The 12007-nt window shown below is 42.3% G+C and overlaps 1 protein-coding gene across 1 annotated transcript in view; it reads right to left on the bottom strand.

Annotated features, from left to right (window-relative positions):
• The window catches only part of LOC138349889 (apolipophorins-like), a 118186-nt gene that overhangs the window by 43236 nt on the left and 62943 nt on the right, over positions 1-12007 (bottom strand). Inside the window, exons 13-15 of the mRNA XM_069339940.1 lie at positions 9370-9649; positions 7508-7729; positions 5323-5491 (exon numbers count right to left, since the gene is read on the bottom strand). Of these exons, the coding sequence (XP_069196041.1) occupies positions 5323-5491; positions 7508-7729; positions 9370-9649 (671 nt within the window). The remainder of the gene's footprint in view (positions 1-5322; positions 5492-7507; positions 7730-9369; positions 9650-12007) is intronic.

The following is a 12007-nucleotide window of genomic DNA, read 5'->3' as shown; positions in this document are numbered from 1 at the left end:
GAACCCTACATCCACAGTGAGACCTTCCCAGCTTCTCCTCCCGAAAGCACTGACAAGGAGTCAGCGCTTTCTAATTCCGAAATCCTTAATGATCTTCCCAAATACTTTCAGGATAATCATAGTGCACCTCTTGTAATTATCTTCAGAGAACATCAGGAGTTGTTCCGAGATGACCCCCAAGAGTGTAATGTTACCCAGCACGACATCCAACTGCTCCCCGACACCCGACCGATTCGTCAACCCTTCTACCGAATCAGCCCTAGCAAGAAGGAAGTCATGCGTGCTGAGGTGCAGTACCTCTTGGATCATGGACTGGCTACACCTTGTGAGTCCCCCTGGGCCTCACCCTGTATCTTGGTGCCCAAACCCCAAGGTAAGGTGCGGTTATGTACTGACTATCGTAAATTGAATAACGTAACAGTCAAGGATGCTTACCCCTTGCCAAGGATAGATGACATCCTTGACGCCATTGGTAATGTCCAGTACTTGTCCCAAGTGGACTTGCTGAAGGGGTACTATCAAGTGTGTCTAACGGAGCGAGCTAAAGAGATATCTGCCTTTATCACTCCTTTTGGACTTTTCAGATATGAACGCCTTCCTTTCGGACTATGTAATGCCCTGGCCACCTTTCAGAGAGCTGTCAACCGTGTCATCCAGGGCTTGGATAACACATACGCCTACCTGGACGATATCGTCGTAGCATCCAACACCTGGAGTGAACATCTGCTCCAGCTGCGACGTCTGTTCTCCAAGCTCCTGACAGCCGGCCTCACCATCAACCTGGGCAAGTCCACCTTTGCGAAAGGTAAAGTGCATTATCTGGGTCATGTTATTGGAAGTGGCAGCCTAGCTCCATTAGACTCACACACTCAAGCCATCCAACAGTATCCACAGCCTATCACCAGGAAGCAGCTCCTGCGCTTCCTTGGTCTTGCCTCCTACTATCGTTGGTTTGTGAGAAATTTCAGTACAGTCGCCACACCTCTAATCCTATTAACCAGTCCCAAGCAACGGTATAAGTGGACCATGCAGCAAACCGTTGCTTTCGAACAACTCAAATTCCTCCTCTGTTCTAATCCCATTCTCGCTTCGCCAGATATCACCAAGCCTTTCGTCCTGCATGTCGACGCCAGTGATACCGGCGTTGGTGGTGTCCTGATGCAACAACGAGGCGAGGAGGTTCTACCTGTCAGCTACTACAGCTGCAAATTGAAACCACACCAGAGGAACTACAGCACTATTGAAAAGGAGCTACTATCCATCGTCCTGAACCTCCAACACTTCGCTCCGTACCTACAAGGCGCCAGGTCTACAACCATCTTCTCAGACCACAACCCTCTCCGCTTCCTACATCAAGCCCAATTCACTAATCAGCGTCTTCTATGATGGGCTTTGTATTTACAAGATTTCAACCTGGAGATCCGCTATATCAAGGGTTCTGACAACATCATAGCCGATGCCCTCTCCAGAGTTTATGAAGTAGAAGCGACTCCATCTATTACTCCACCACATAACGACGTACTTCTTCCAGAACCGCAGGCTTCGGGGGAGAGTTGTGACGATAATCTCCTTCAAGAGATTGAGCCTGCTCTTCCCTCCTAAGTTCGTCGCTATACATCCCTATACAACTAATATGGAAGAAATATCCAACAAGTACAACTCCAAGGTTTGCCAGAGAGCAAACGTATTCAGCACCAGGAACACCTGCTCCGCCTCCACCACTCGAACCACCAAACTACCTGTCCGTCGCCTGCTCATCGCTGATTGGCTGGTGGTCAGTCGCACCTGCTCCTCCACCGCCACACTACCTGATGTCTGGGGCCACCACGACCTACAGCCTCAGAATATCCAGTGCTTTCAACAAGTTAACACGTCTCGTTGGTAGACTAAGCTCTGGCTTACGTGTACTAAGAGAGGTGGCAGCTTAAAGCCAATATTCCTGCACCCATATTTTGCATTGTATATTGTTCACTTGTTATTACTCACTTATCTTAACGTAACTTTTCATTTTGCCATTTGATTATTCTTATTATTTTGATTGATTGATTTTATGTTCCAATTTGTATGTCCATTTTATTCATGTTTTGCTTTTCTAACGTAATTAAAATCTCATTGTTAAATTTACTTGTGTTTTGTGTGTCTTCCCATTACCTTACCACAGACGAAGTTCCAGATTTTCTCTTTTTTGTTTTTATATGTGACGAGGCCATACCCCTAGCTTTTGAACAGCCGAACACCAATGCGTTACCGTCACAGGACCTACTCGAGGAAGCCATCCTCCATGTAATGAGGGATACAATCCTAGACTTCGATGGAGCAACATACTGTCAGACGAAGGGAACAGCGAATGGAGCCTCGAGTAGCGTAGCCATCGCCGAAATTTTTGTGTAATATTTCGTGCATTCTCTCCTTCGAATGGGAGAGAATGCGGAAGGAGGACAAATAAGCCAACACAGTCCATGATAACCTGAAATTCACACTGGAAAAAGAGTATCTCAGAAATAAATTTCCTGGATACGACAGTGTACATAGGTGAATCAGACAGGCTGCTCCACATGAGAGCCTTCTACAAACCTACAAACCTCCACACATACCTTAAATTTGACTCAAATTACTCTCTAGCCTTAAAGAAATCTCTTCCCTACTCACTAGGTTTCCGCTTGAAAGAATCAACAGCAGAGACGAGACCCTCATCCACCAGCTGGAGGACCTCTGGCAGATGTTTAGGACCGGGGATACCCAGAAGAAAATTTGCAGACGGTGGAAGTATACTAAACGACAAATCCACGACCCAACTGCTCCTCCCTGTAGGGACTCACAACGGTAAGAAGAGATGGATCCTACCACTGCTATTCTTACCAGGGTTGGCAGGTCTGCTGCTCAATAAACTGATAGAGATTTGGACATGGCTTAAGGACACCTACTGGGAACACCCATCTTGGAGCAGGTTCTCGGAAAAACCCCCGATGATAGCATGGAGGCGGGGTAAATCCCCTATGGGTGTCACCTTGTCAGAGCAGCCCTGAGGGCGACTTAATACTGCCTCAACCCAGGAACCTAACCTAACCTAAACCACTAGGAGGTAAGGCACTTAAACCAACCATACCTGACCTAACCTTGAAACAGGAGGCCCCTCAAGATAAAGGACCCTCAAAGCCAACCTAACCTAACATAATCTAACCTAAATCTACCCTAACCTGACCTAACTCCTCAGCAGTCTCCGTGGTGTAGTGGTTATGATGCTCGCCTGGCGTTTCGCGAGTGCTTTGTCCTGGGTTTGTATCCTGGCCGGGGAGGATTTACTGGGCGCCAATCCTTAACTGAAGCCTCTGTTTAACTCAACAGTAAAATAGATTCTAGGTTGTTTCCTATTCCAGGGAACATAGGATTAAGGACCTGCCTGAAACGCTATGCATACTAGTGGCTATACAAGAATGTAAGAACTCTTGTATAAATAAATAAATAAATAAATAAATAAATAAATAAATAAATAAATAAATAAATAAATAAATAAATAAATAAATAAATAAATAAATAAATAAATAAATAAATACAAATAAATAACACAATTAGGAGTTAAGGCACCTAAACCAACCATCCCTGACCTATCCTTGAAACAGGAGGTCCCCAAGATAAAGGAGGAGCAAGGAGAAGTTAAGAAGGACCAACAGGCACACTACATCTCTCTCAGTAAGTCTTTGCTTCCTGTTGTTTAGGTTCACCCTTATCCACTGGAGCACCCTATCACTTACTCCAGCTTGTTTCTCCAACTTATGCAACAGTCTCTTATGGAGTACTGTGTCAAAAGCTTTCTGACAGCCGAAGAAAATGCAATCTACCCATCTTTCTCTTTCTTGCTTAATGCTTGTTGCTTGGTCATAGAATTCTATTAAACCTGTGAGACATGACTTGCCATCCCTGAACCCATGCTAGTGGAGAAGAACTACTAATACAAGCCAGTATTCGGGGATAGACGACATCTCCTAAATACGATTGCAAATATTCAGTAAATACTAAAAGTCACCCCGTGGGAGATGGTGAAGTATCTCATAACGAACGCCGTCACAGCCAGCTGCTGTAGAACCCCAGAGTGACAGGACAGACTGGAGTTCTGAAAGAGAGAAGATTGTTAAAGGGAAGCTGGAGGTGAGTGTGAAAGATCAAGATATGAGACTCAAGAAGGGGCTTACAAGAAAGGAAAGTAGGAGGAATATGGGCACCGGACCTAATGACAGAAAAGTGCGAACCTAAGGCAGTCGGGACCAACACTGGATCTGCATCGACAGAACTATGGAGATGAAGGATAAGCGATAGGTCTGGAACAAACTTGCCAGCAATTTTATGTACCTTCTTCCAAATCTGAGGAATGCCAACCGTAATGCTGGAGATATAGGATTGCCACTTCTGTTTAGCAGTACGGATGGCCTTATGGGCGAAACATAAACAAAGAATCAGAAGTCCGTCGGCGTCGGTGTTTTCGTTTTATCGGGAAATAAGCTGAAAATCCACCCTCATCAGCAGATTTCGATCCGTCCATAAATAGAGCAGTAGCCTGTGAATGGCAGTGAAAATGTAGGAAAATGCGTACCAGGGGGATAGGAAAGGGGAGAGGATGTAAACCTTTATGTATTGGTTGTCTTCAAGGTATTTAATGAACAGGATTTTCCACAAGGGCAACAGGAACTTCTGCAAGACTGCAATTCTTGCAGTGAAAGATTATAAATGAGAAAGGGGGGTTTTAGTGGGTCCATGCAAAGTTTCAAAGGTATAAGCAATTGCTGTTGTCTTATAACAATGGAACATCAGTTTTCACAAATAAGCTTTTGGTTGATGAACATCGTAAGGTTCGCAAGCAAAGGCATAAACCAGTATGATGCAGTTAAAGTATTAATACAAGGAGGAACTTGGGCGTCCACTTATCCACACACCACGAGGAATGTGATAAGACCTTTATCTGACACTTTAGCTGACACTTAGTTCACATGTAATGGAAATGTGAGGCCCAGGAACGGTCACATGGATGATATGTTTCTAAGTAAAAGTCATGTTAGAATTTTTCGAATGAAAGTAGAAGTAAAAAATGCAGGAATTATTGAATTAATTATGTTTAAACTTCTGAAATAAATAAAATAAATAAAAGTCATAGATCAAACTACTTAGTTTGACTCCAATGCAAGTCGTTCCAACAGCATTAGAAATGTTATTCATTATTATTCACTTCATGAACATGAATTCATCTTAGTAACGAATACATTTTGCACGGAACCTTTTTTTGAACAACATGAAGATGAAAACTGGAAAATCATCCACACTAAGACGTACCTGAGGTTTGTGGCAGCAGATATAACAGCTTCTGGACCACCACTGTCAACTTTGGGACCTTCCAGAGTAAGAGTGCCAAGAAGTGTGGACATTTCCTCGTCAGTCATGAAGGCGGAGGCAGGAGCCACATTTTCTCCCTGTACGGTTATCAGAGCATATCGCACATCATCTGAAATAATTAACTATACAGTAACAGCGCCGAGTCTTTCATCCCTAATGGCCTCCAGCCTCTAAGAGTTTCAGATAATTGAAATGACTTGCTTGGGAGTTGGTTGTTCCGTGGCTAAACCTTGCAGGTGCTGCAGTTTAGTGATTGAAAAAGTATAAACGATGAGTAGAAAAGTATTAAGAATGTGTAGTTTCACTGCGTATGTATGTATTAAAATCTTGAAATTTTGAGCTATCCCAGTTTGTTGGTCCTTAAGACAAAAACTTACTCACTTCAGGTTAGGTCTCCGCAATCAAGACAGGCCTACATTATACACATGGTTGAACAAAGCATTTTTCAAACCATCTCTGGCAGGTGAGATTGGTGCTGGGGAAACACTGTATACTCAGTGTAGTTAGAAAGTTAATTAGACGCAACTTAGCAAGAGAGGATAGAAGACGGAATCAGATCTACGCACAGAATGGAAACAACATGTAAAGGATCTATGAATAATGATGTTGGGCGACACTTTGTTCAGTGTTGCTTCCTCATCCACCATCTGTACGTTGCTTCATGTGGGCGGGTTCCTGCTTCACTAGTTTTGGCGGCAGCCTTCACTTGTCTTCCTTGATTTGTTTGCGTTGGTGAAGCGTTTTGGAGACATTCTTAAGTCTCTGGACTGATTGCTCAGAGGTTTCATCTCTACACCCGGTCGTTTCGTGCTTTCAGTGGTTGGAATTTTCCTTTTGAGTTTGCATCCACAGGCAGGGTTTCTGGGAATTTTGTTTCGGTATGTAGGCGTATGTTTGTGAGGTTCATTCATTAAGGTCTACGTTTGTTCAACATACTCCCAGCGAGTATACAATATATTACCGAAACAAACGTAGACAACTTCAAGAGAAAACTAGATATTGTTCTTCAAGAAGTGCTGAACCAACCGGGCTGTGGTGGATATGTGGGCCTGCGATCCGCTCCAAACAACAGCCTATTGGACCAAGCTCTCACAAGTCAAGCCTGGCCTAGGGACGGGCTTGGGAAACAGAACTTCCAGAACCCCATCCAGGTATTAATGTTGCACCTGTGTCTGGTTTTCTACGGTTTGATTATTTAGTGTTCCAGCAGTGGTTTTCTTCTCTTGATGCTACCACTATACTGTGACTACTTACCGCTGCGCCGTGTAGTGTGTCAGGGCTATACACAGAGTACATTCGGTCCTGCTTCACTGTGTGTAGGAATGGACCTGCAAATTTGTACCCCCCAAGTGAGGCTTATCTATAGTTTTTATGGCCGCATTTGCTCTATTTTTCCATTTTGTCAGCGATGGCACAGCATTTTAGGGACGACCACAATTAAGTCCCTGGACATTAACATACCGGTTGCCTTAAGCTGTAATTTGTGCTTTATTTGGTTGTGCTCTCAACAGTAGTGATTCTTCATTTGACTTAACTGCGACATTTGCAGTTTCTTTGTCCTTTGTCTCTGTACCTGCCGTGCATACACCAGTAATATTTGTTTATGACACACGTGGTTGCTGTCCTTCAACGTGTGTTATGAAACGGTGTGGCCACGAGGAATGTTTTTGCTAGGGTGGGGGTGGGGGGAGGGGAGGTACACAAATATAGATAATCAGCAATGTTGTCGCTGCTGGTAGACTAGGCTGAAATTATGGGCAAGGATGATAACCCACCGCTGATGACAGCACTGCCAGGTGCGGCGCCTGTAGTGTTGTGAACCACGAGGGTAAAGCATCTCTCTACACACTACATCTATTTTTCTCTTGGAAAAATACATGCAAATTATACACACAGTCAAATATGTTTATATTATTATTATATACCAATTATATTGAATTATATGCCAATCGTACTAAGTCATTTATTTATGCATAAGGTAAAGCTAATGAACAAAGCCCAATAAATAATGATAATAGGCATAATTGTCCATTGTACTTTATTTAATTTATTTTTTTACTTTATTTAATATAAAAGTCTACAATTGCCCATGGAAACATGAAACAATTCAGCGTCAAGAACTTACTTATTTTAGATTTCCTGAGATGTACTTTCAGTAGTTGCATAAACTGCTGCAAATTTCTGTCTTTATTGCAGTTGGCGAGTTCAACAATGAGGGCAATATCTGCAGAGCCTTGAGTCTCATCTTGGTAGGTGAGTGACCACCCACTCGGCACACTCACCCCGTCCACCTCACAAGTGCCACCAGCTGGCACTACCGCATCTGCTGCCCTCTCCACCCCAGCATCTGTAAACAAATATCACTGGTCCTTAACATCTGTAAACAAACATCACTAGTCCTTAACATCTGTAAACAAACAACACTAGTCCTTAACATCTGTAAACAAACTTCACAAGTCCTTAACAACTGTAAACAAACATCACTAGTTCTTAACATCTGTAAACAAACAACACTAGTCCTTAACATCTGTAAACAAACTTCACAAGTCCTTAACATCTGTAAACAAACATAAACAAGTCCTTAACATCTGTAAACAAACATCACAAGTCCTTAACATCTGTAAACAAACATAAACAAGTCCTTAACATCTGTAAACAAACTTCACAAGTCCTTAACATCTGTAAACAAACATCACTAGTCCTTAACATCTGTAAACAAACATCACTAGTCCTTAACATCTGTAAACAAACAACACTAGTCCTTAACATCTGTAAACAAACATCACTAGTTCTTAACATCTGTAAACAAACATCACTAGTCCTTAACATCTGTAAACAAACTTCACAAGTCCTTAAGATCTGTAAACAAACATCATTAGTCCTTATCCCAATAGTCCTTCTGGAACCTGTAAGCCTATTTCCCATGCAGATGGGTGTCCAAGCCTGACGCAATGTAAGAGTACTTATGTTGTTCTACTGCTCCCCTTCATCAAAATAAGTGGTTCGTACTTGGTTGAATTCTCGTACCAACCCGCAGATCCTGCATGTTGTGGTCAACCCGCAACTGCTGTGTTGTGGTCACTGTATATCTTATGCATTGATCTATTTCAAATTACTTTCTTAATCTGTGATAGACTCTGTGGTATGTAAATGTTTACATTTCTTTTCTTAATTGCAAGTTTTGCACCTTCGTCTGCACTATCATTTCCTATTTCTTACTGAAGCGACCATACGAGTCATAAATACTCATACTCCGCCCAAGTAAAACAGAAACAAGCAACACTTAGTGGGCCTGCCAGACTCTTAGGGCCCGCGCAGGAATATCCCTGATAAAAATCCTATTATTCCCACATGACTTGGCACCCAGTTGATAAGTACCCAACGGCCTTGACGTTCGAGTGTTTGCATTATTGATATGACATTTGTGATCAGATGGATGTTGTCATGTATGTGTTCTTGTTGCAAGGTTTCATTGGCAGTTCTCTAATCTGTATGTATGATAACATGTTGTCGGTGTTCAGCAAGAGCATGTTCCAAGGCCTTTTGAATGGCTGGGTCGTGTTAGAATGAAGGTCGTGTGTAGTGAAGATGGTCACAGTGATGAAGGTCGTGTGTAGTGAAGATGGTCACAGTGATGATGGTCGTGTGTAGTGAAGATGGTCACAGTGATGATGGTCGTGGGTAGTGAAGATGGTCACAGTGATGATAGACGTGGGTAGTGTTGATGTGGCCTCCGTTGTCCACTCGAGCAAGGTCGGGTACTCTGCTAGTCCTCAATAGGAGGAGTAAGCTCTCTGGTCCAAACAGAAGCAGCCGGTTTGAGCTGCGTGCTTTGCTCTGCGGATCTTTGGAACTGTTTATTTGCTAAGTGGTGTTGCAGAGCGAGCGTACAGTCTGTCATTCACTATCCCCGCAATAAGCATTAGTTCCCATGAACTGACTTTATATACTGACGTAGAAGTAATATAATTCTCATGAGTATCGTACCTGCCTGGCAGTAGTGTGGGGCCGGCAAGTATACGCCTTGGGCCAGGCACTGAGTGCGGTACGACATCGCTGCCTGGCAAGCAGCCTCCTCCTCCTCCTCCTCCTCGTCAGCGACTCCACGTTGAGTGAAGGTGTTGATACAGTGCCAGAAATACGGCTCCGGGTTAACAAGGGAGAAGCAACTCCTGAAGGGACTGTCTTCCTCCCTGAGGAATAAGTGAGCGCACTCGTCCACACCCTCAGCTTCACTCAGTTCCTTCACCTGCACCGCCTGGTTAGCCTGTGGGTCAAGGTTAGGTTAGGTTAGCCTGCGGGTCAAGGTTAGGTTAGGTTAGCCTGTGGGTCAAGGTTAGGTTAGGTTAGGTTAGCCTGTGGGTCAAGGTTATGATAGGTTAGCCTGTGGGTCAAAGTTATGATAGATTAGCCTGTGGGTCAAGGTTATGATAGATTAGCCTGTGGGTCAAAGTTATGATAGGTTAGACTGTGGGTCAAAGTTATGATAGATTAGCCTGTGGGTCAAGGTTATGATAGATTAGCCTGTGGGTCAAAGTTATGATAGGTTACCCTGTGGGTCAAGGTTATGAAAGGATAGGTTAGGTTAGGTTACCCTGTGGGTCAAGGTTATGAAAGGATAGGTTAGGTTAGGTTACCCTATGGGTCAAGGTTATGAAAGGATAGGTTAGGTTAGGTTACTCTGTGGGTCAAGGTTATGAAAGGATAGGTTAGGTTAGGTTACCCTGTGGGTCAATGTTATGTTAGGTTACCCTGTGGGTCAATGTTATGTTAGGTTACCTTGTGGGTCAAGGTTATGTTAGGTTACCTTGTGGGTCAAGGTTATGTTAGGTTAGGTTAGGTTAGGTTAGGTTAGGTTAGGTTAGGTTAGGTTAGGTTAGGTTAGGTTACCCTGTGGGTCAATGTTATGTTAGGTTACCTTGTGGGTCAATGTTATGTTAGGTTACCTTGTGGGTCAAGGTTATGTTAGGTTACCTTGTGGGTCAAGGTTATGTTAGGTTACCCTGTGGGTCAAGGTTATGTTAGGTTACCTTGTGGGTCAAGGTTATGTTAGGTTACCCTGTGGGTCAAGGTTATGTTAGGTTACCTTGTGGGTCAAGGTTATGTTAGGTTACCTTGTGGGTCAAGGTTATGTTAGGTTACCTTGTGGGTCAAGGTTATGTTAGGTTACCTTGTGGGTCAGGGAAATGTTAGGTTAGCCTGTGGGTCAAGGTTATGTTAGGTTAGCCTGTGGGTCAAGGTTATGTTAGCTTGTGGATCAAGGTTATATCAGGTTACCCTGTGGGTCAAGGTTAGGTTAGCCTAGGGGAGAACCCATGGCGACCCCATCTACTTGCTTATACATGTGCCCTTTGCAGTTACTTCCATTCTTCCCTCTCATTTATCCAATTTATACCCATTGCAACGTGTTCTATCTTGTCTTGTTCAAAAGTTTGTTCACCTCATCGAAAACTGCTGCAAATATCACCTCACCCAAATGCAAGTATAAAAGACAAGCTATTCAATGTTAGCATTAAGTAAAACTCTGTTTAGTGTTTTCAGGTTACAGTTGTGTGTGTGTAAACTAAAGTCTTTGAAAATGTAATAAGTTATTACGAAATGCGTTCAAGCGTCGCGTCAGACTAGAAATATAAATGCATTTTGGAGAACTGATTTTTCAATTACCATCGATAGTAAAAAAAAACAAGAAATATTGAGAAAATTCTGTGTTAGAAATCTTACTTTTTCGATATATATATATATATATATATATATATATATATATATATATATATATATATATATATATATATATATATATATATATATATATATATATATATATATATATATATATATATATATATATATATATATATATATATATATATATATATATATATATATATATATATTATATATAATGTTGTTGAATATCATCTTGCGGTCATACACTCCTTTCGTGTCTGGAGAGTACTTCATGAGTAGTTTCGCCGTTTTCTTGTTTTTGTAGTAAATTGTTAATTGCATCTTCTGATTTTTGTCTGTAGGGATAACGTTCCTATTAATAATATCTTTCAGGACACTTTCCTCCGTTTTATGAGCTGTGGAAAAGAAGTTCCTGTAAAACAGTCTAATAAGGGTACAAGTGTTGTGTTGGTTGACTCCTCAGAGGTTGCAAGGCGTTTCATTTTTATCTTTTGATGAAGATGTTGAAGACGTTATCAAAAGAAAGGTGAAACGCCATGCAACCTCTGAAGAGTCAACCAACACAACACTTGTACCCCCTATTAAACAGTTTTACAGGAACTTCTTTTCAACGGCTCACAAAACGGAGGAAAGTGTCCTGAAAGATATTATTAATAGGAACGTTATCCCCACAGACAAAAATCAGAAGATACAATTAACAATTTACAACAAAAACAAGAAAACGGCGAAACTACTCATGAAGAACTCTCCAGACACCAAACAAAACGTCTTTAAAAAACCAACGTCGTCTATGCCTTCACGTGCCCACTTGGGGACTGTCAGCCCCAAAGATCTCAGTATATAGGCAAGACAACAACGTCTCTTACTTGGCGATTAACAATGCATAAACAACAGGGCTCCATCAAGGATCATATAATCTCCTCACACAACCAGACCA

Source organism: Procambarus clarkii, chromosome 42, assembly GCF_040958095.1.
Source record: "Procambarus clarkii isolate CNS0578487 chromosome 42, FALCON_Pclarkii_2.0, whole genome shotgun sequence".
Classification (NCBI taxonomy): domain Eukaryota; kingdom Metazoa; phylum Arthropoda; class Malacostraca; order Decapoda; family Cambaridae; genus Procambarus; species Procambarus clarkii.
The sequence above is the reverse complement of the archived record's forward strand: the minus strand, read 5'-3'. Positions and strand labels throughout refer to the sequence as shown.